We start from the raw sequence: 22,603 nt of genomic DNA on the forward strand, positions 1-22,603 counted from the left end.
ATGGCGAAACCCTGTCTCTATTAAAAATACGAAGTTAGCCGGGCATGGTGGTGCACGCATGTAATCTCAGCTCCTCAGGAGGCAGAGGCAGGAGAATCGCTTGAAGCTGGGAGCCAGAAGTTGCAGTGAGCCAGGACTGTGTCACTGCACCCCAGCCTGGGCAACAAGAGCAAAACTCCGTCTCAAAAAGAAAAAAAAAAAAAGAGAGAGAGAGAAAGAGATAAACACTACCAATTCTGAGCTAGGAAGCAAAGTTTATCTGTATATCTCCAACCTTCTAAATAATCTCTGACCGTGATAAAACTGAATTCCCCTGAGCACCTTTTGATTTGATAATGTGTGAAATTATATTCTCTTGATTGTTAAACAACGTACTTTTACATTTTAAGCCATTCATTAGAAAATAATATAGCAAAAAATCTGATACTTATGGGTATTTTTAAAATTCATCTATAATAAATATTTAAGTACATACTACAAATAAATACCTAATGAATTCAATTAAAATCAGTGGAAATAATTGTTATAAAATGTTAAAACATGTTATTTATTGCCGGGCGCGGTGGCTCAAGCCTGTAATCCCAGCACTTTGGGAGGCCGAGACGGGTGGATCACGAGGTCAGGAGATCGAGACCATCCTAGCTAACACGGTGAAACCCCGTCTCTACTAAAAAATACAAAAAACTAGCCGGGCGAGGTGGCGGGCGCCTGTAGTCCCAGCTACTCGAGAGGCTGAGGCAGGAGAATGGCGTAAACTCGGGAGGCGGAGCTTGCAGTGAGCTGAGATCCGGCCACTGCACTCCATCCAGCCTGGGCGACAGAGCGAGACTCCGTCTCAAAAAAAACAAAAAACAAAACAAAACAAAAACATGTTATTTATTTTATAGCAACATGGTACATTGTTGAATCCCAGAAAGAAAAACAGCAGAATAATAAGTAAATCAAATCAGGTAGCCTCTAACTAAACAATATATATATTTTTTCAGTCATTCTCTAAAAGGACATAAATTTCTATATGTTTTCCAATACTGCTGAAATTGTGAAGCCTCTGGCTATTTAGGAAAAAATATGAAAACTATTACATAAAATTTCATTCATAACTTACTTTTAAAAATAGTATAATTTATTCTTAGATTATAACTCAGTTATCTATCACTATCATTTTTCTTTTTTCTCTGGTTCTGTCTACAGCAAAGTCAAATAACTGAATTTATTTCAGGATTAATTATTATATTTCAGTAGAGGACAGAAAGCAACAGTGTTGCTTCTGAGTCTTTTTCATACCTTATCTTCCTTTCCTGAGCTCCTTTTGTCTACCACTGCTCTAATCTAAAATCCATATCCTCTGTTATATTTTCTACACCAAATTACCATAACTTAATGTGCTAATTTATAATTAATAAAGAATATCGGGGCCGGGCGCGGTGGCTCAAGCCTGTAATCCCAGCACTTTGGGAGGCCGAGACGGGCGGATCACTAGGTCAGGAGATCGAGACCATCCTGGCTAACACGGTGAAACCTCGTCTCTACTAAAAAAATACAAAAAACTAGCCAGGCGAGGCGGCGGGCACCTGTAGTCCCAGCTACTCGGGAGGCTGAGGCAGGAGAATGGCTAAACCCAGGAGGCGGAGCTTGCTGAGATCCGGCCACTGAGCTCCAGCCTGGGCGACAGAGCGAGACTCCGTCTCAAAAAAAAAAAAAAAAAAAAAAAAAAAAAAGAATATCCGGTTTTCTCTATGTACTTAAGAAATAACAAAGCCCAGCTACACCTAATGGACCTACTAATAATGGGCGTACTAATAAAACACATGGGAGGGCAGAAATGATAGAACTGAAATATGTCCAAGTCAAGTTGTTCAGTTGCCTCCTGAACAGGAGAGAAGGCTATTAAAGCTAAATTCGTTTTTGACACTAATCATTCTTTTAACATGTTCCCTTTGTTGATGAAGTCTCTTTCATTGTTTTTATTTTTACTCTTTATTCTAGAAATGTTTTCATGCATTTACTAAATACAATCAGAGCTACTCCTTGCTATAAAAGTACTTACAGATTATATGGCTTAACACTGTCCTGGAAACATCTATTTTTTTAATTAATTTATTTTTGTCTCAAATATCTTTTAAAATCTTCTTTAACTGTTATACTCTTGTCTCGGTCAGTGTTTTGTCATGTTTTGCTGAGGAATTTTGTAAGCAGCTCACATTGAGTCTTTCAAATATTGTTCTGTCACTCACCTGAAATTGGTCATTTGCATATGCAAGAATTACCTTACAAACACACACAACAATTTATCAAGTCTCCTTCAAAAATTAGTCCAAGTACTGTTTCCTTTCAAAAGTAATTCCTTATCTCACTGGAAAAATATTGACCTCCTTTAAATATTGCTAGTATTTTAAAATATAATATTGTGTTTTATTATATATTAATTAAACAATATATAAAATTATATGTTACACTATACATACCATATTACATATGCGTGTTTATATACACATATAAATATGTGCATGTATGTGTACACACGTTTGTGTGTGTGTATATGTATATATATAGAGAGAGGGAGATATCTGTGTCTATACTTATATCGAGAGAGAGAGAGAGATTGACCATTTAAATTATGTGATTACTTCAGTATTATGTAATACTTTGATTTATGATACTTTTAACATTTCTACTGTCATTTATGCTATAATATTGCTGTAACATATTCTCAAAATAACTTCCCTTACAACTACAACTCTTCTATTTTTTTCCTATTTTTCTCTCATTCATCTAACATATTGTGTTTGAATTCCACATATTCTATCTTCTCTTGGTGACAACACACAGACATCTCACGTGCATGTGTAAATACTCACAACATATGCACACAAATCACTTAAAGGTCATAAACGACCTATATATTAATCATTGGAAAAAAGCATGGACAAACCTTATATTAATGAGTCCAAGATCGGCAAAACATGTTTCCTGACCATTTTAATAGCTTTTCACAAGGACCCGAGGTGTTTAGCAGCTTTTAAAGTCCACATGCAAGTCTGTAAAATCCTTTATTCAATGAATTTTTTTTTCACTCTAGTTGGACATTGAAGTAAATATGAAACCAACCCTAAATAAAAATTGTACCCTTTTCCCCTTAGTGAAAGAAGATCTACATTTCTGTCAGACCCAATTGGAGTAAAATCTGATATTTAAAACTAAAGAAGATGGTAATCATGCTGATTCTCAAAGTACTCATTTGTCAAATGGGAATAACAGTATCAACTACATGGAGATTTTATAGAAATTAAATAAGATAAAATAGTTTGGTAACTAAAAAAGTAAATAAATCCCTTTAAGTTCCTATCATACTGCTGTTCTTCCATCCTCAGTAGCTTTAAAAGAACCTTCAGAGGGGGCGGAGCAAGATGGCCGAATAGGAACAGCTCCAGTCTCCAACTCCCAGCGCGAGCGACCGGTGATCTCTGCATTTTCAACTGAGGTACTGGGTTCATCTCACTGGGGAGTGCCGGACGATCGGTGCTGGTCAGCTGCTGCAGCCGACCAGCGAGAGCTGAAGCAGGGCGAGGCATCGCCTCACCTGGGAAGCGCAAGGGGGAAGGGAATCCCTTTTCCTAGCCAGGGGAACTGAGACACACAACACCTGGAAAATCGGGTAACTCCCACCCCAATACTGCACTTTAAGCAAACAGGCACAACAGGAGATCATATCCCACACCTGTCCGGGAGGGTCCCACACCCACGGAGCCTCCCTCATTGCTAGCACAGCAGTCTGCAATATCACGGCAAGGCAGCAACAAGGCTGGGGGAGGGGCGCCCGCCATTGCTGAGGCTTAAGTAGGTAAACAAAGCTGCTGGGAAGCTCAAACTGGGTGGAGCTCACAGCAGCTCAAGGAAACCTGCCTGTCTCTGTAGACTCCACCTCTGGGGACAGGGCACAGTAAAAATAACAAAAACAGCAGAAACCTCTGCAGACACAAACGACTCTGTCTGACAGCTTTGAAGAGAGCAGTGGATCTCCCAACACGGAGGTTGAGATCTGAGAAGGGACAGACTCCCTGCTCAAGTGGGTCCCTGACCCCTGAGTAGCCTAACTGGGAGACATCCCCCACTAGGGGCAGTCTGACACCCCACACCTCACAGGGTGGAGTACACCCCTGAGAGGAAGCTTCCAAAGCAAGAATCAGACAGGTACACTCGCTGTTCAGAAATATTCTATCTTCTGCAGCCTCTGCTTCTGATATCCAGGCAAACAGGGTCTGGAGTGGACCTCAAGCAATCTCCAACAGACCTACAGCTGAGAGTCCTGACTGTTAGAAGGAAAACTATCAAACAGGAAGGACACCTACACCAAAACCCCATCAGTACATCACCATCATCAAAGACCAGAGGCAGATAAAACCACAAAGATGGGAAAACAGCAGGGCAGAAAAGCTGGAAATTCAAAAAATAAGAGCGCATCTCCCCCGGCAAAGGAGCGCAGCTCATCGCCAGCAACGGATCAAAGCTGGACGGAGAATGACTTTGACGAGATGAGAGAAGAAGGCTTCAGTCCATCAAATTTCTCAGAGCTAAAGGAGGAATTACGTACCCAGCGCAAAGAAACTAAAAATCTTGAAAAAAAAGTGGAAGAATTGATGGCTAGAGTAATTAATGCAGAGAAGGTCATAAACGAAATGAAAGAGATGAAAACCATGACATGAGAAATACGTGACAAATGTACAAGCTTCAGTAACCGACTCGATCAACTGGAAGAAAGAGTATCAGCGATTGAGGATCAAATGAATGAAATGAAGCGAGAAGAGAAACCAAAAGAAAAAAGAAGAAAAAGAAATGAACAAAGCCTGCAAGAAGTATGGGATTATGTAAAATGACCAAATCTACATCTGATTGGGGTGCCTGAAAGTGAGGGGGAAGATGGAACCAAGTTGGAAAACACTCTTCAGGATATCATCCAGGAGAACTTCCCCAACCTAGTAGGGCAGGCCAACATTCAAATCCAGGAAATACAGAGAATGCCACAAAGATACTCCTCGAGAAGAGCAACTCCAAGACACATAATTGCCAGATTCACCAAAGTTGAAATGAAGGAAAAAATCTTAAGGGCAGCCAGAGAGAAAGGTCGGGTTACCCACAAAGGGAAGCCCATCAGACTAACAGCAGATCTCTCAGCAGAAACTCTACAAGCCAGAAGAGAGTGGGGGCCAATATTCAACATTCTTAAAGAAAAGAATTTTAAACCCAGAATTTCATATCCAGCCAAACTAAGTTTCATAAGTGAAGGAGAAATGAAATCCTTTACAGATAAGCAAATGCTTAGAGATTTTGTCACCACTAGGCCTGCCTTACAAGAGACCCTGAAGGAAGCACTAAACATGGAAAGGAACAACCGGTACCAGCCATTGCAAAAACATGCCAAAATGTAAGGACCATCGAGGCTAGGAAGAAACTGCATCAACGAACAAGCAAAATAACCAGTTAATATCATAATGGCAGGATCAAGTTCACACATAACAATATTAACCTTAAATGTAAATGGACTAAATGCTCCAATTAAAAGACATAGACTGGCAAACTGGATAAAGAGTCAAGACCCATCAGTCTGCTGTATTCAGGAGACCCATCTCACATGCAGAGACATACATAGGCTCAAAATAAAGGGATGGAGGAAGATTTACCAAGCAAATGGAGAACAAAAAAAAGCAGGGGTTGCAATACTAGTCTCTGATAAAACAGACTTTAAACCATCAAAGATCAAAAGAGACAAAGAAGGCCATTACATAATGGTAAAGGGATCAATTCAACAGAAAGAGCTAACTATCCTAAATATATATGCACCCAATACAGGAGCACCCAGATTCATAAAGCAAGTCCTTAGAGACTTACAAAGAGACTTAGACTCCCATACAATAATAATGGGAGACTTCAACACTCCACTGTCAACATTATACAGATCAACGAGACAGAAAGTTAACAAGGATATCCAGGAATTGAACTCATCTCTGCAGCAAGCAGACCTAACAGACATCTATAGAACTCTCCACCCCAAATCAACAGAATATACATTCTTCTCAGCACCACATCGTACTTACTCCAAAATTGGCCACGTAATTGGAAGTAAAGCACTCCTCAGCAAATGTACAAGAACAGATATTATAACAAACTGTCTCTCACACCACAGTGCAATCAAACTAGAACTCAGGACTAAGAAACTCAATCAAAACCGCTCAACTACATGGAAACTGAACAACCTGCTCCTGAATGACTACTGGGTACATAACGAAATGAAGGCAGAAGTAAAGATGTTCTTTGAAACCAATGAGAACAAAGATACAGCATACCAGAATCTCTGGGACACATTTAAAGCAGTGTGTAGAGGGAAGTTTATAGCACTAAATGCCCACAAGAGAAAGCAGGAAAGATCTAAAATTGACACTCTAACACCGCAATTAAAAGAACTAGAGAAGCAAGAGCAAACACATTCAAAAGCTAGCAGAAGGCAAGAAATAACTAAGATCAGAGCAGAACTGAAGGAGATAGAGACACAAAAAAACCTCCAAAAAATCAATGAATCCAGGAGTTGGTTTTTTGAAAAGATCAACAAAATTGACAGACCACTAGCAAGACTAATAAAGAAGAAAAGAGAGAAGAATCAAATCGACGCAATTAAAAATGACAAAGGGGATATCACCACCGACCCCACAGAAATACAAACTACCATCAGAGAATACTATAAACACTTCTACGCAAATAAACTGGAAAATCTAGAAGATGGATAATTTCCTGGACACTTACACTCTTCCAAGACTAAATCAGGAAGAAGTTGAATCCCTGAATAGACCAATAGCAGGCTCTGAAATTGAGGCAATAATTAATAGCCTACCAACCAAAAAAAGTCCAGGACCAGATGGATTCACAGCTGAATTCTACCAGAGGTACAAGGAGGAGTTGGTACCATTCCTTCTGAAACTATTCCAATCAATAGAAAAAGAGGGAATCCTCCCTAACTCATTTTACGAGGCCAACATCATCCTGATACCAAAGCCTGGCAGAGACACAACAAAAAAAGAGAATTTTAGACCAATATCCCTGATGAACATCAATGCAAAAATCCTCAATAAAATAGTGGCAAACCGGATTCAGCAACACATCAAAAAGCTTATCCACCATGATCAAGTGGGCTTCATCCCTGGGATGCAAGGCTGGTTCAACATTCGCAAATCAATAAACATAATCCAGCATATAAACAGAACCAAAGACAAGAACCACATGATTATCTCAATAGATGCAGAAAAGGCTTTTGACAAAATTCAACAGCCCTTCATGCTAAAAACGCTCAATAAATTCGGTATTGATGGAACGTACCTCAAAATCATAAGAGCTATTTATGACAAACCCACAGCCAATATCATACTGAATGGGCAAAAACTGGAAAAATTCCCTTTGAAAACTGGCACAAGACAGGGATGCCCTCTCTCACCACTCCTATTCAACATAGTGTTGGAAGTTCTGGCTAGGGCAATCAGGCAAGGGAAAGAAATCAAGGATATTCAGTTAGGAAAAGAAGAAGTCAAATTGTCCCTCTTTGCAGATGACATGATTGTATATTTAGAAAACCCCATTGACTCAGCCCAAAATCTCCTTAAGCTGATAAGCAACTTCAGCAAAGTCTCAGGATACAAAATTAATGTGCAAAAATCACAAGCATTCTTATACACCAGTAACAGACAAACAGAGAGCCAAATCAGGAATGAACTTCCATTCACAATTGCTTCAAAGAGAATAAAATACCTAGGAATCCAACTTACAAAGGATGTAAAGGACCTCTTCAAGGAGAACTACAAACCACTGCTCAGTGAAATCAAAGAAGACACAAACAAATGGAAGAACATACCATGCTCATGGATAGGAATAATCAATATCGTGAAAATGGCCATACTGCCCAAGGTAATTTATAGATTCAATGCCATCCCCATCAAGCTACCAATGAGTTTCTTCACAGAATTGGAAAAAAACTGCTTTAAAGTTCATATGGAACCAAACAAGAGCCCGCATCTCCAAGACAATCCTAAGTCAAAAGAACAAAGCTGGAGGCATCATGCTACCTGACTTCAAACTATACTACAAGGCTACAGTAACCAAAACAGCATGGTACTGGTACCAAAACAGAGATATAGACCAATGGAACAGAACAGAGTCCTCAGAAATAATACCACACATCTACAGCCATCTGATCTTTGACAAACCTGAGAGAAAAAAGAAATGGGGAAAGGATTCCCTATTTAATAAATGGTGCTGGGAAAATTGGCTAGCCATAAGTAGAAAGCTGAAACTGGATCCTTTCCTTACTCCTTATACGAAAATTAATTCAAGATGGATTAGAGACTTAAATATTAGACCTAATACCATAAAAATCCTAGAGGAAAACCTAGGTAGTACCATTCAGGACATAGGCATGGGAAAAGACTTCATGACTAAAACACCAAAAGCAACGGCAGCAAAAGCCAAAATTGACAAATGGGATCTCATTAAACTAAAGAGCTTCTGCACAGCAAAAGAAACTACCATCAGAGTGAACAGGCAACCTACAGAATGGGAGAAAATTTTTGCAATCTACTCATCTGACAAAGGGCTAATATCCAGAACCTACAAAGAACTCAAACAAATTTACAAGAAAAAAACAAACAACTCCATCAAAAAGTGGGCAAAGGATATGAACAGACATTTCTCAAAAGAAGACATTCATACAGCCAACAGACACATGAAAAAATGCTCATCATCACTGGCCATCAGAGAAATGCAAATCAAAACCACAATGAGATACCATCTCACACCAGTTAGAATGGCGATCATTCAAAATTCAGGAAACAACAGGTGCTGGAGAGGATGTGGAGAAATAGGAACACTTTTACACTGTTGGTGGGATTGTAAACTAGTTCAACCATTATGGAAAACAGTATGGTGATTCCTCAAGGATCTAGAACTAGATGTACCATATGACCCAGCCATCCCATTACTGGGTATATACCCAAAGGATTATAAATCATGCTGCTATAAAGACACATGCACACGTATGTTTATTGCGGCACTATTCACAATAGCAAAGACTTGGAATCAACCCAAATGTCCATCAGTGACAGACTGGATTAAGAAAATGTGGCACATATACACCATGGAATACTATGCAGCCATCAAAAAGGATGAGTTTGTGTCCTTTGTAGGGACATGGATGCAGCTGGAAACCATCATTCTTAGCAAACTATCACAAGAACAGAAAACCAAACACCGCATGTTCTCACTCATAGGTGGGAACTGAACAATGAGATCACTTGGACTCGGGAAGGGGAACATCACACACCGGGGCCTATCATGTGGAGGGGGGAAGGGGGAGGGATTGCATTGGGAGTTATACCTGATGTAAATGACGAGTTGATGGGTGCTGACGAGTTGATGGGTGCAGCACACCAACATGGCACAAGTATACATATGTAACAAACCTGCACGTTATGCACATGTACCCTAGAACTTAAAGTATAATAATAATAAATAAATTTAAAAAAAAAGAACCTTCAAAATTGATTAATTCAGGACATTTTTGTGATCTTCCAGGTTAGAGATCAAACAGGGAAATGGCACTTATTATTGTAGAAATATATCTGTGTATGTTCATATCTGGCCAACCTATGGTTACAGGAAAATCTGATTTTCTACTAGCTCTATGAACTTCAAAAATCACTTAACCTCGTTGAGCCTAATATTCCTCTATGTAATACAATTAATAATCTTTACTTTGCATCTTTTTTAATATTATAAATATATGCAATATGCTTATAATGACACATAATTCATTAACGTTAGTTATGGAAGTAGTAGCTTCTCTTTTATATGAAGATATTTTGTAAACAGAAAATATTTTCATTCATTCCTCCTGCACGTCTGTTGTGAAAGTACATATAAAGTTATAAGGTGTAATAGCCCCAATTTGAGAGACGAGAAACGGAGAATAGACATATGCTACGTTTATATCTATTGCACACTGATTAAAATTCTATTAAATTCTGTTAATAGTTACATCAAAAGAGTATTTCATACCTTAATTTTAATAAATATTACTTCACTAAGCAAGATAAAGCAACTGAACCAATAAGAAATAAAATTCCGCATATAATATATAGTCTTAGGAACAAAAAAGCCAACAGGACATCTCTGATCTGATGTAACCATTTAATGACATGCGCAGGTGGCAGAATCTCCCTATATCTGATGACAGAAGAGTAGGAAATGAGAGCATAAAAGAATGACATACCCTAGGAAAAGGAATCTGGTCACATTCTTGACCTACTCTCATATGTGTTCTACTGTTTCTGATTTTGTGGTCAACATAACTCTAAACTTCCCACATTTCAACCAACAGTAGAAATGGGTAGAGAATAATGACTATGCCAGAGTCAAAGGAACCCACTGTCACAGCATCTGTCATTAACTGATAACTATCATTGGCTTTCTGGCTAATAGTGATCATTGGCTATTTCCTCCCCAAACCCTCCCAGACTCTAATAGGTACTACCTGTCATTAGAACCTAAGGTGGGAGATTTACAAAAATTCAGTACTTAGCATTGAAATTTCTTCTTTATCTGGTTATGTAAATGCATGTTTCCGCTTCTTTGTAAGAGCCTGTTGTTATGATAGCCTCACATAATTTGAGTTCCATAAATTATTTTTCTCTTTTTTTTTTCCTGTACTCATCTCAGCAGCCAAAGGAAATATAATTATCACCTTATTTATAAAGCTTCTCTTTTTTCAATTATGGTAATGTGTTTCTAACTTTCCATTCCAAATATATGACCCTAAATCCCACTTCTACACTTACTGTTAACACTTCATACTTGTCTACTGTTCTTTAACTAAAAGTCCTAATTCTCTGTTTTACATTTTTAGTAACATATGGATTAGTAAAAATGTGATTGTGATTTAGATTCAAATGAGGAATCTGATGAATGATATAAGCCTCTCATCTCCCTCACACAAATTATATATACAAACAAGTTTACCCATCAACTTAGAGGTTAGGATCACCTTCAAGCTTATTTTTGGATAAATTTACCAGCCAGAAAACCTGAATTAACAATGCTGTACATAGAGAATTTTGTAGCAAATTAATTTAAACTTACAAGACTCAGAATCAAAGAGAACTAGCTAGCCACTCTTCCTCTAAGTTGAGTGAACTTAATGATCTTATTAATTTTTCTGTACCCTACTTAACTCATCAATAAAGTTGGCTCACTTGGTGTCTAGAGGCTCCTTAGCTCCAATTATTAAATATTCCATAATTCTAATTGCTAAGTACTGTTAAATCATAACTCTCTACTATTCAAGTATGTTTTATTCCTCTGCAGAGGTTGAAATACCATGCATTGAAGCTTTGAAAATCACACAGAATATGCATTTACATCAATGGATGATCACATTAATACATCTTAGGTCAAATAATTGATAGGAGACACTGTATTATGATTAGGCATTTTACATGTATTATCTAACCGATATTCACAAAACTTTTGTATGGCAGTATGATCACATTTTATAGATAAAGAAACTGAATATCAGAGAAATTAAGTGGTGTTATCATAATCATATAAATGGCCATAAGTCAATCAGTGGCAGAGATAGGATTTATATCCATGATCCATCATCATACATCATTTTCCACCATCACATTTCACTTAAAAATAGTATTTGATAAAGACATTTAAAAATGTGAATACATAATTTAAAATGTGCTTTCATGTTTACTTTTAATATAGGGTTTTTCAGTACGTTGAATCTATTGAAACAGCATCACACATCATTACCTGTGGTGGAAGCAGTGGCAATCTTATAAAGGCAAGGAGCATGCTCAGGTCGTTGCATCTACTCTGCATGTCATACTTGACCCACATCATCAATGCATGGAAAATGGTTTCTTCATCAGGAACATTGACATCATCACTGGCCAGTAGTTTGTGGAGCTCCTCAGCTGGAAGGAGTAAAAACTCTTGATTTCTGATAACTTCCATTATGTTTTCCTGCAGGGAGAAAACATCTTGGCATAAATTCTGTTTCACTTTTATTTAGCTAGTAAAGCATTTCAGAAAGAAATAAGAAAAGTAGTCAATAACCTTTGTTCTCATTATAACATAATCCTTGAGACTCAATCCTTCAGAAACTAGAAACTGTTAAGATGAAAGCATTGTAATTGTAATTGAAGTGTAAATGTATCCCAGACAGCACAGATCTTGTAATAAGTGGAGGATTATAATGCTGAGCTTTGTTATGCAGGCAGAACGTACTAAGTGATTACATGTTCAAGTTTCAAGTGTACTGCTATATAAGATTTGGTGAACAGGAAAAAATAACATCTCACATTTTTAAAAGCTTGACTATATATATAGACATATATATGAGAATCAGAAAATGACACTAAAATTGCATAGATAAAAGTAGCACTATAAGATGCACCACTGTTTATTCAAAAGAGAAATAATAGGACATATAGGCCACTGAAGTCACAAAATCCAGTATGTTCCACCCTACTATTATCTCTTTTCCCTCCCTCTTTTCATGACAATTTCTTTGGCTTAATTCATATTCCCATTTATTTTCTTCCTGATTGCTCCCATAACCTCTTAATTACGCTGCCTAACTCTATTCTTAGATTCTCAGTTTCATCCTCTATCATGATGCCGGAATAATATTTCCAAAACATAAATGTGCTCGTGGTTTTATTCTGAAGCTTTTGTTTGTTTTGTTTTGTTTTATGATTTCTCCTTATCTTTTGGTTCAAATTTATTGTTTTAGCAAGCTGCTGTTCATACCTTTTCTGGTTCTCTTTGTTTTTCAATTTGCCATCTTGTTTGACGTGTCCTCCCTCATTTACTCCATTGCTTAAAATGATTTTTATCAACCTTGCTGTTCTAAATTTCTGCCACATTCCAAGATTCAATTCAAGAGCTACCTATTATATATGGCTCCTCAAGTTTCTATTGAGTCCCCTTTGAGCTGGTGACGCCTTCACTATCCCCTTATGGTGTGTAGTGGTGTATCCCTGCCACAGCAGATACCACATCGCAGCCTAATCTTTGGTAAACGTAGAAATCTTTTCACAAATTTTAAGCTGTAAGACCCTGATTTATATAACCTTGTATATCTAGATCCTGGCACAAAGCCTAGAAAACAGCAGAGGAGCAGTACATATTTGCTGAATACATGAATTGATAATCTCTGTAGAGAAAAATAAAATTGTAGAAACAGCACAGGACAGTACAGTGTTTAACAACATGTTTTTAAAACTACTTGTCAAAAACTTTCTTACATTTTAAGCAAAAAGGCTTCTGTGGACAATACATGTTTAGAGAGAAGACAGAGATTCCGTTGTTTGGCCTTCTCTGCTCCACCTCTCCCCATGTCTCCTGGGATAGCTCCACTATATAACAAACACTTCTCAGGTTCTAGTTTTAAAGCCACGGTGGTGGCAGCAATATCCACAGGACACATATTTTAGTATAAAAACTGTAGTAGAGTGACACTAAGACTCTTGCAAAGAAGGCATTGTGACTATGCTAAACAGAGTAGAGGATTCAGCAAGTAACCATTAATCTGTATGTTAGAGCAGTTTCAAATTTATTTTTTGAGGAGAAACCTGGCCTGTGTTATAGTATATCCTTGGAGCTGAAGTAACTTCAGCTTTCACAAAAGGGCACTAACTTACTTTCTTTCAGGGTGTCTGTCATACATTTATATTAATTGTAAAATAATAATAATAATACTATTTGTAAATAATGTCCCCAGAATAACTGAAAGTAGTTATTTTGGTTCCAGGACATTGTTTTGTTCTTTGTGTTTCCTTTGGGCGCTATGTAAATTATAGATGTCCAATAACTATTCACGTAATTAACAAATTAAGTGTTCTGGGATGTTTTGCCATCAGATTTTTCAAAAAAAAAAAAAAAAAACACTACGTTAAACTAAAGATGTTCTGAGGAATCTTTGAAAGATTTGTCCATCTGTTTTTCCAGTTACTAAAAAATCTATGCCTCCATTAAAATACACACAGAACTCTATAGCTAGGCCATCAGAATATAGTGAGTGATATCATAAAAAACAGCTCTATGAAACTCCTAGTGGTGTCTGTCATAAAGATACTGTTCAAGGCATATTTCATTATATTTTATAGTGTCCTCTTTATGATGACCCTTGGGAGAAGTTTCTTTCAGGTTTTAGTAGCAAGAATAATTGCACTTCTCCTGAGTAAATTGGTTTGCTTTTATCATGGATGTTGTAAATTATGAAATTCATCAGATTTCTCTTTTTATTTGGCCTCCAGAAAACTTAGAGTCAAATTGAAATCTATCTGGTAGGAAGGCTATAGACTTTTATAGTTTGATTTCTTTTTCAGACAGTTCTGATAATAGATTCATTTAATACTGCTACAGCAGTTTTTCTTTTCTTTTTCTTTTTATTTCTGCATCTAACTTAGAGAATATTCCAGTAATTTTGTATTTTTAGAAGTTACACTAAATCTTTTGGTACCAGCAGCATTGTTTCTACAAACTGCTGCAAGTAAATGGGACCTTAGGAGCTGGTATCAGATCTTTCACACTTACCTACATATTATTACATAGGTGTTAATTTTTTTTCTTCTACATTTTATTGAATTTCTCAAGTTCGCCTTGTTTTCTTTTTTCCATCAAGCCTCAATTTAGCGATATTTTGTTTATTGTACCTACAATGTAGGTTCTGGAAATTGTTTTAACATCATTATGTGTTATTGCTAAAAGAGGAAATATAAATTCAATGAGTTTCTTACATTGCTTGCATATGTTAGCAAACTCCTTACTGTCTATGAAGATCATATAACAAGAGGCCTGGTTGCCTTTTGTACAATCAGTTTCTTAGGTTTATTCAGTCATCCATTCGGCATAGGTTTATTGAAACCCTGATATATGGCCCTGGTAATCATCGTAAGGACAAAATGGATTTGAATAAAAAACTTGCCATGTGGGAGACACCTATAAAAACTGCAGTATCTGGAAAATGATAGTAGTCAACTGTAGAATCCAGCTTTTCAAATGGACCTAGAATATTAGAAAGGAGTTTAAACCATAAAATGGGAAATGGAGACATACAGTATTCTGGCCAGTGAAATCCATATAAAGACGTAATAGCAGGGAGTATAGTATGTGATGCCATAGTTGAATATATTGAATCTCATATGAACACACATACATACATACACCCATTTTCTACATGTGGGTTAAAAATGCTTGTTATAAAGAAAGATTTTGGCTACAAACATAAGTTGCCATTTCATAAAACAGGATAGTTACAAAAATAAAGGCTAAACTACTATTTACTGTGGCTTCTTCCTAACATTTTAAAATAATTTTTCTAGCTAAAAAAATGTAGTTTTGTGTTATCCTGAATAGACGGAAGTTTTGTACTGATTTTTTTGTTTGTTTAATGATTTCCTGGACTTAATATAAACATATTTTCTAATATTCATTTCTTCTGTGCATTAATTAAATTATGATCTTCCCCCATTAATTACTGTTAATAATATAAATATAATTGTTTTGAAATTTTATTAGAAAAGTAACTTTTTTATCTGACAATTAGCTGTAAATTTATGGTAATATTGTATCAAACAACATAAGTAAATCCTTTCAACTATCATCTTTTTGTTATTAGGTTTAAAATATGGATGTTAAACTATAGCAACATATTTTATTATCATTTAAATAACTTTAATTTTGTTTACTTAATGAGTAGCTAATATCAAACCAACACATTATGTGCTATATGTTTAACTTAAGAACTCTCTCTCTCTCATGGAAGTCTACTGAGTTAAGACTTATGTCTTACCATCTTATTCTCTGACCATTAGTTAATTACAGTCAACTCCTAGACACTGTTCTAAGCATTATGGAAGGAAGATAAATCCTTTGTCAGACCATTGCATAATCTCTGGCTTCATTTCAATGCACCAGAGGATATAGAATTTATTTAATTATCTGTCTAGTTAGTTATTGGTTAGAAAGATGAGTTCTTAAGAGGCTCATAATGCCAAGTACCTGAAAAAACAAAAGGAGATCCTGGAATTTGGCTACATCCTCTGGTTGAGGTTGACTAGGTAAGTATGAAAAATATAATCTTTGGGTCTAAGGTTTTGGGTCAAAGATTTTAAAATTTCTAATTCTGTAAGCATCCTTTGCAAGCGAAGTTTTGAGGGTTTCATGATATATGCATGGTTCTACTATTTTAAGGATTGAGATTGAAAAACTCATCTTTTGACTTTGGAGGCAATGTTTTTCCTGTTATGTTATGTACTAGATTGAAATGAAATTTTCAATCTTCTATTTCGTTGGATCCAAAGGTACAATGTAGGCCACAGCGGCTGTTTCCCCAGAGGGCACAGGTAGTAAACCTTAGCCACAGCTTTGGTGTTCTCTACCAAACAGCTTTTTCATTTTTTACAACAGGGTCAGGTTGATAATTTTCTAAATCTTTAAGATCTGCTTCACTTTTGATTTTAAATTCTGTCTTTGAATTATTTCCATTTTCTTGAAATTTACTATAAGCAGTTGACAGAAGCAACGTGGCTCCTTCGATACTTGGCTTAGAGATTTCTTCTGCCAAGTATTTTGCCACTCACAATTTCTTCTTTCCACAAAACACTGGGATGCAAATACAATTCAGCTAAGTTCTTTGCCACTTTATAACAAGGGTCACTTTCCCTTCAATTACCAAAAACCTATTCCTCATTTCAATCTGAGACCTCATCAGGATGGTCTTTACTGTCATAGTTCTACCAACATTCTGATCGCAATGACTTAGCTAATCTGAGACTTTCTCTACTGTTATCTTCTGAGGTCTCACCTAAATTTCCCTTTACAGTTTGTTCAGGCAATATCAGTTTATTCTAGCATGCATTTCAAAACTCCTCCAGCCATTATTCATTACGTAGTTCCGAAGCTTCTTCCACATTTTTAGGGATTTGTTATAGTAACTCCTTACCCCTCAGTATCAATTTCTGTCTTACTTATTTTCTGAGCTGCTATAAAAACTATCTTAGACTGGATAATTTATAAACTACAGAAAATTTTTGCTCACAGTTTTAGAGACTGGAAAGTCCAAGATCAAGGCACCAGCAGATTTGTTGTCTGGCGAGGACTCCTTCCTTATAGATGGCATTTTCTTGCTGTATTCTCATATGGCAGAAGGAGCAAACAAGCTTCCTCTGGCCTCTTACAAGGGCACTAATCCCATTTATAAAGGCAGAGCCCTTATGATCCAAATACCTCACCATGTCCTTTAGCTTTTAATATAACCACAGTGGGGATTAGGTTTTAACATATGGAATTTGAGGGGACACAAATCATAGCAGCATCCCTTCCAAAGGTTATATTTAACATTAACCTAAGAATATGACCTTAGGTGGAAATAGGGTCTTTGCAAATATAGTTGATTAAGTTAAGAAAAAGTCATACTGGATTGGGATGGACCATAATCTAATGACTGTGGTCTTTCCAAGAGACATTTTGAGACACACAGATACACAGTGAGTAGAACTCAGTGTGAAGAAATGAGAGACACAAAGGGAAGAAGACCATCTGAGATGGAGGCAGAGATTGTGTGTAGTTATGCTACCACAAACTGAGAAATAACGAAGATTGTCAGTAACAGAAGCTGGAAGAAGCAAGAAAGGATTCTTCTCCAGACACTTTAGGAAAACACATGACCCCAGGAACAATGTGACTTTGAATTTCCAGTCTTTAGAACTGTGAAAAAGTAATTGTAATGTATTTTATGCCACCCATTTTGTGGGATTTTGTACAGCAGATCTACGAAACTAACACACATCGTTGGAGAAATGTATAAAAATTATAATTTTAAAAAACTTACTTTAAAAATCTCAAATAAACTTAAGAAAGCATCACAACTATTTCCAATCTTTAAGAATTTCTAAGTTATTTCTTTTATGGAGTAATGCCTTTAAGAAATACTAGTTTTCCCATGTCCCTTATGGAGGATAGCAAATATCAAGAGTTGTAAATACAATCCGAGTGAGCACCTTAAGAGTAAGGCTGCATATATGCGTATTTGTTGCATAGGTCATATATATGTGCATATATATATATAATTTTCTATTGCTTTTTAGAATTTAAACTTTCTAAAAATGCAGAGTTGAGAAAGGCATCTCCCTTCAAGTATCAAGTGTTTTTAGTAATAATTACCTTATTGTTGCTGCACTGACATATTGCTGTCAAGATTCTAACTTTTTCAGGCTTTAAAACAAATTTTCCTGGGCTTTTGATTATTTGCCTTGCCTGAATTTTTAATCCCTGTGTCAAAGTTGCTGACTAAACTGTTGAACACTACCTTAGAATTTGAAAGGGAATGGAAACTCTTTATGAGATTGTCACAACTTGTTATTTTACTGGGGAGAATGCTGAAGCTGAGAGGAGTGCACATATAGTCACACTCATGGTCAAGATAAGGCTAGGATTAGAAACTCAGCCTTTTGTCCTTAAGTCTGTGACACTTCCCATTATACTACCTGGCCTATCTATTGTTTGATTTTTTTTTTTTTTCTGGTTCTCCTCACCCATCTATTTTGAGCTTAATATCTTACTTTGACCTATGTGACATATATGCACCCTTACTCTTGAGATGCTCACCTGAATTTTATTTACAACTCTTGATATTTCTGGGTCTCACAACATGGTATGGTGATTATGGGTGATTTAATTTGGAGAGTTGGACAGGATGTAGATGTCAACTCTGCTACTTACTGGCTGTGTGACATTAGGGAGTTGGGTTTCTTGTATGTAAATGAGGATGAAAATAGCATCCATGATAATGCATTCTTATCAGAATTAGGTATGAAGACTAAATTAAATTTACTATCCTTAGAGGAGTGCCTGTCTCACAGAAAGGAACACGTAAGTGTTAGCCATTACTATTCTGCATTTGACCCTACCCTTCACTTCAACCTCCTCTTGCTAGCTCTAGAGGCTACATTAACATTACTTTCTCTATTTTTCTGATTATTCAGTCATTCAAGCTGATGGGCGAGGAGAACCAGAAAAAAATTAATCAAATAGATAGGCCAGGTAGTATAATGGGAAGTGTCATAGACTTAAGGACAAAAGGCTGAGTTTCTAATCCTAGCTTTATCTTGGCCATGAGTATGACTATATGTGAGCTCCTCTCAGCTTCAGCAGGCTCCCCAGTAAAATAACAAATTGTGACAATCTCATAATGAGTTTCCATTCTCTTTGAAATTCTAAGATAGTGTTCAACAGTTCAATCAGCAACTTTGACACAGGGATTAAATATTCAGGCAAGGCAAATAATCAAAACATTCAATTTATGTTTTACGGGATTCTTTATGCGTAGTATATGCTTAATACTGGAAATACAGAAATTAAAAAAAGAAAGGTTCTGGCCTTAAGAATTTTACTTTCTAGTGAGGGGGACAGTATAGTATTATAAGATAATTGCATCCATTTATAATAAGAAGAAAAATTTAGTGATTTGAAGAGGATGACAACAGAAGTGAAATAAAAGAGACCAGACTACATTTTCGTCCTTTCTGCAATAACAAGTTCCAAAAAAGAAAATGTTTGTAATATATCATAGATTCAAAAAGCACTAAGAAAATATTGGTGTCATCTGGTCCAATTCTCATTATCTAGACAGAATACCAAATAGGAATTACCGCTATCTAACATATTCTTAAATTAGAAGCATTCTTTGAAATCACTTAATTTAATTAACAATCCATGCACTTTTCTGTGCACTGATTACTGAGTAATTATTTTCAGTGATGGGAAACCCATGACTCTGTGAGGAAGCCCCTATCACTGCTGAATAGTTCTATTAGAAAATTGTCCGATTTTTGAAGTAACATCTGCCTTCTTGTAATTTTCTTTCATTCAAGAGCAAATCAATTACTTTTTTGTTTATTACCTTTGTAAATGCCTGCAGATTAATATTTTTTCTTCTATATATATGTGTATACACATATATATATGTATACACACACACATGTATCTCATTGTAAAGGCTAAAGAACTACCATTCTTTATCTGTATAAAAGGTCATAATTTTCAAAGCCAGGAAAGGATACTAGAGCTAAATATATAGTTTTAGTTGAAACTATATATGTCTCTGAATATACCTGCATTTTTCTTATTGCTTTAGAAATGATAAATAAAACAACAATCAGCAGATACTTTTGACTATATGTTGCTTGTTTGCATATATTTTTATCATATATACACAAACAGATACTTGTTTAATTAATACTATTTAAATTACACGACAAAGAAAAGTATTCAAAGAGATGTTAATATGTATAGGTTTAACGGTGTTTTCCTGTTTCCTCTGTATTTTGTTATCAGCTCTTAAAAAATAAACATGGAATATAATTTTTTAAGTGTTCAAATTATATGTTAGTTTCTTCCTTAATAATGGTACTATGCAGAAAAGTTACTAAATGCCATACATGTTTTGTTATCATACACATGAACCCTCTGCCGAGTTTCCCTTACTTAGAACAAAATTACCTAGATACAACTCCTTGGGACTGAAGTGAATGACTGCCAGTTTTCAGTTTTCTTTATTAATTCTATAGCACCCACTAAGTGGTGGCTCCCTAATTCATAGTAACTATATTTTTACAAAATATGAGAGTATTAATTTTTTTAAAAAAGAAGCATTTATAATTATCTCAAGACTGCTTCTAGTGTCAGAAATAATTTCTGGTGGTCATTCTTCAAGATTATCATACAGGAGAAAATATATTTTTGTTATTATAACCCCCTTAAATATATGTGATTCTATGACTGTAAGTGGTCTCAGACAAAATGCTGTTAAATAGATAAGAGGAGTTAGAAGTTACAGTGGAAACAACATTGACTTTTTAATAAGAAAGGGATGCTATTCCAATTCTGATCATTTCTAGTCAAGATTTCCCAGGCAAAATGCATTTAATAATTCTAAGACATCATCTCCTCACCTTGAATATAGATTTTATAACCACATCTAGTTAATAAACATTTTGCTGGTTTGCTTTGAATATAAATTGATATTAGAAAAAATAATATTTAAACTTTGGAATGTTACGCAAAACATTTGCAATTATTTTGGGAAGATTAACTCTTGTAATAATTTGGTCGTTTCTCACACTGGATATATATTGGTCAAAAGTTTAATATGTGATACCTATTGTCTACTAATGTAAGAGAAAGGAACCTATAGAAATGATTTATAAATTTTATTTAAAAAAATACTCTAGTCAGCTAAACTATACTACTTCTATTTTTTTGATTTAACAAAACTAATAAACTTCTCAAATATGTTAATTACTTTGCAAAGTTTAAATATACATGTATAAATTATTAGAGTAGTAGTATTTATTTTATAATTAGTAATATTAGGTACATTAACTTCCTGGTAGAGTATAAACCTATCTCTTCTGTCTGCTTGATAAATTGCTGAACATCAGTATTTGCCAATATTTTTTAGGTGTCTAGCAAAGTCATTGAGAATGGTGGGGCTAGAAAGTTTAGGAGAAAAGATAAATCTCTGTACAATCTTTATAAAAGCCATACGTTTTTGACAGTTTAGAAGAAAATAGTATCACTGAAAATTAAATCATGAGACAGTAACATACCTATGTATTGAGACCTGTTTCTTTTCATTGCAGTAAACTGTCCAGGGCACCTGATCATAGAATTTTTCTGAAATGATTTCCAGTGCTTGATGAAAGAATAAAAATAATGCTCCTCTACCACCTTACTAGAAAAAGAAACTTGTAATGCAAGACAGGATCTCTGCTTTTCCTGCTCTAGGACATCTTTCAGAAAAGTGGCTGGAAGAATCTACTTTTATCTGTAAGAAAGTATGTATATTATGTCAGGTGGTGCTTGTTCTGTACTTACAGAAAACTGAAAAAAAAAGTGTATACCTATCTTCTCAGAAAAACAAAACAAAACCAAAACTTTCCACGAACTAAAGAATTTTATTGTCAACCTAAGATTTATTTAGTCTTTTGTCCTCATGCTTATAAGCGTAAATGATACTTCAGGAAAGCCTGTTAGATGCATAATCAGAAATAGCTAGACAGTTGGGATAAAAAACATGTGTAGAAAGAAAGAAGTCAGTACAGAAGTTACTTACATAACCACATTGACTATTTTGTAGTAAAAGACAGCATTAGCATTATTCAATGAGGAATACATTACAATTTTGCAATTTAAGGTCTAAATGGTCTCCACAGAAGCATGTAAAATTTTAATTATGATTTTGCATTCATTTATTGCTTAATAAAAGGATTTAGATTATTTCCCTTCTAGGCTGAATAATTTACTAGTTGCTTGCAACCAACATTAAAAAATCACAACACTTATATTAACCTATTTTTGAAGCTTTTCTTAACAGTAGAAATAAGTACAATAATTGTCAAAGAAATTCAGGAGGAAATGAAAAACAAGCTATAAAAATTAACACCAACAAAACCCCAAAATGGAAACTAATGAAAGCATATACTCTACTTTA

At 35.6% G+C, this 22,603-nt stretch overlaps 1 protein-coding gene across 1 annotated transcript in view; it reads right to left on the reverse strand.

Moving 5' to 3' along the window:
• KLHL1 (kelch like family member 1) overlaps positions 1-22,603 on the reverse strand; it is a 438,469-nt gene that overhangs the window by 170,717 nt on the left and 245,149 nt on the right. Inside the window, 1 exon segment of the mRNA NM_001195300.2 lies at positions 11,854-12,066. Coding sequence (NP_001182229.1) covers positions 11,854-12,066 — 213 coding nt within the window.

The sequence above is a fragment of the Macaca mulatta genome, chromosome 17 (genome assembly GCF_049350105.2).
Source record: "Macaca mulatta isolate MMU2019108-1 chromosome 17, T2T-MMU8v2.0, whole genome shotgun sequence".
Taxonomy (NCBI): Eukaryota; Metazoa; Chordata; class Mammalia; order Primates; family Cercopithecidae; genus Macaca; species Macaca mulatta.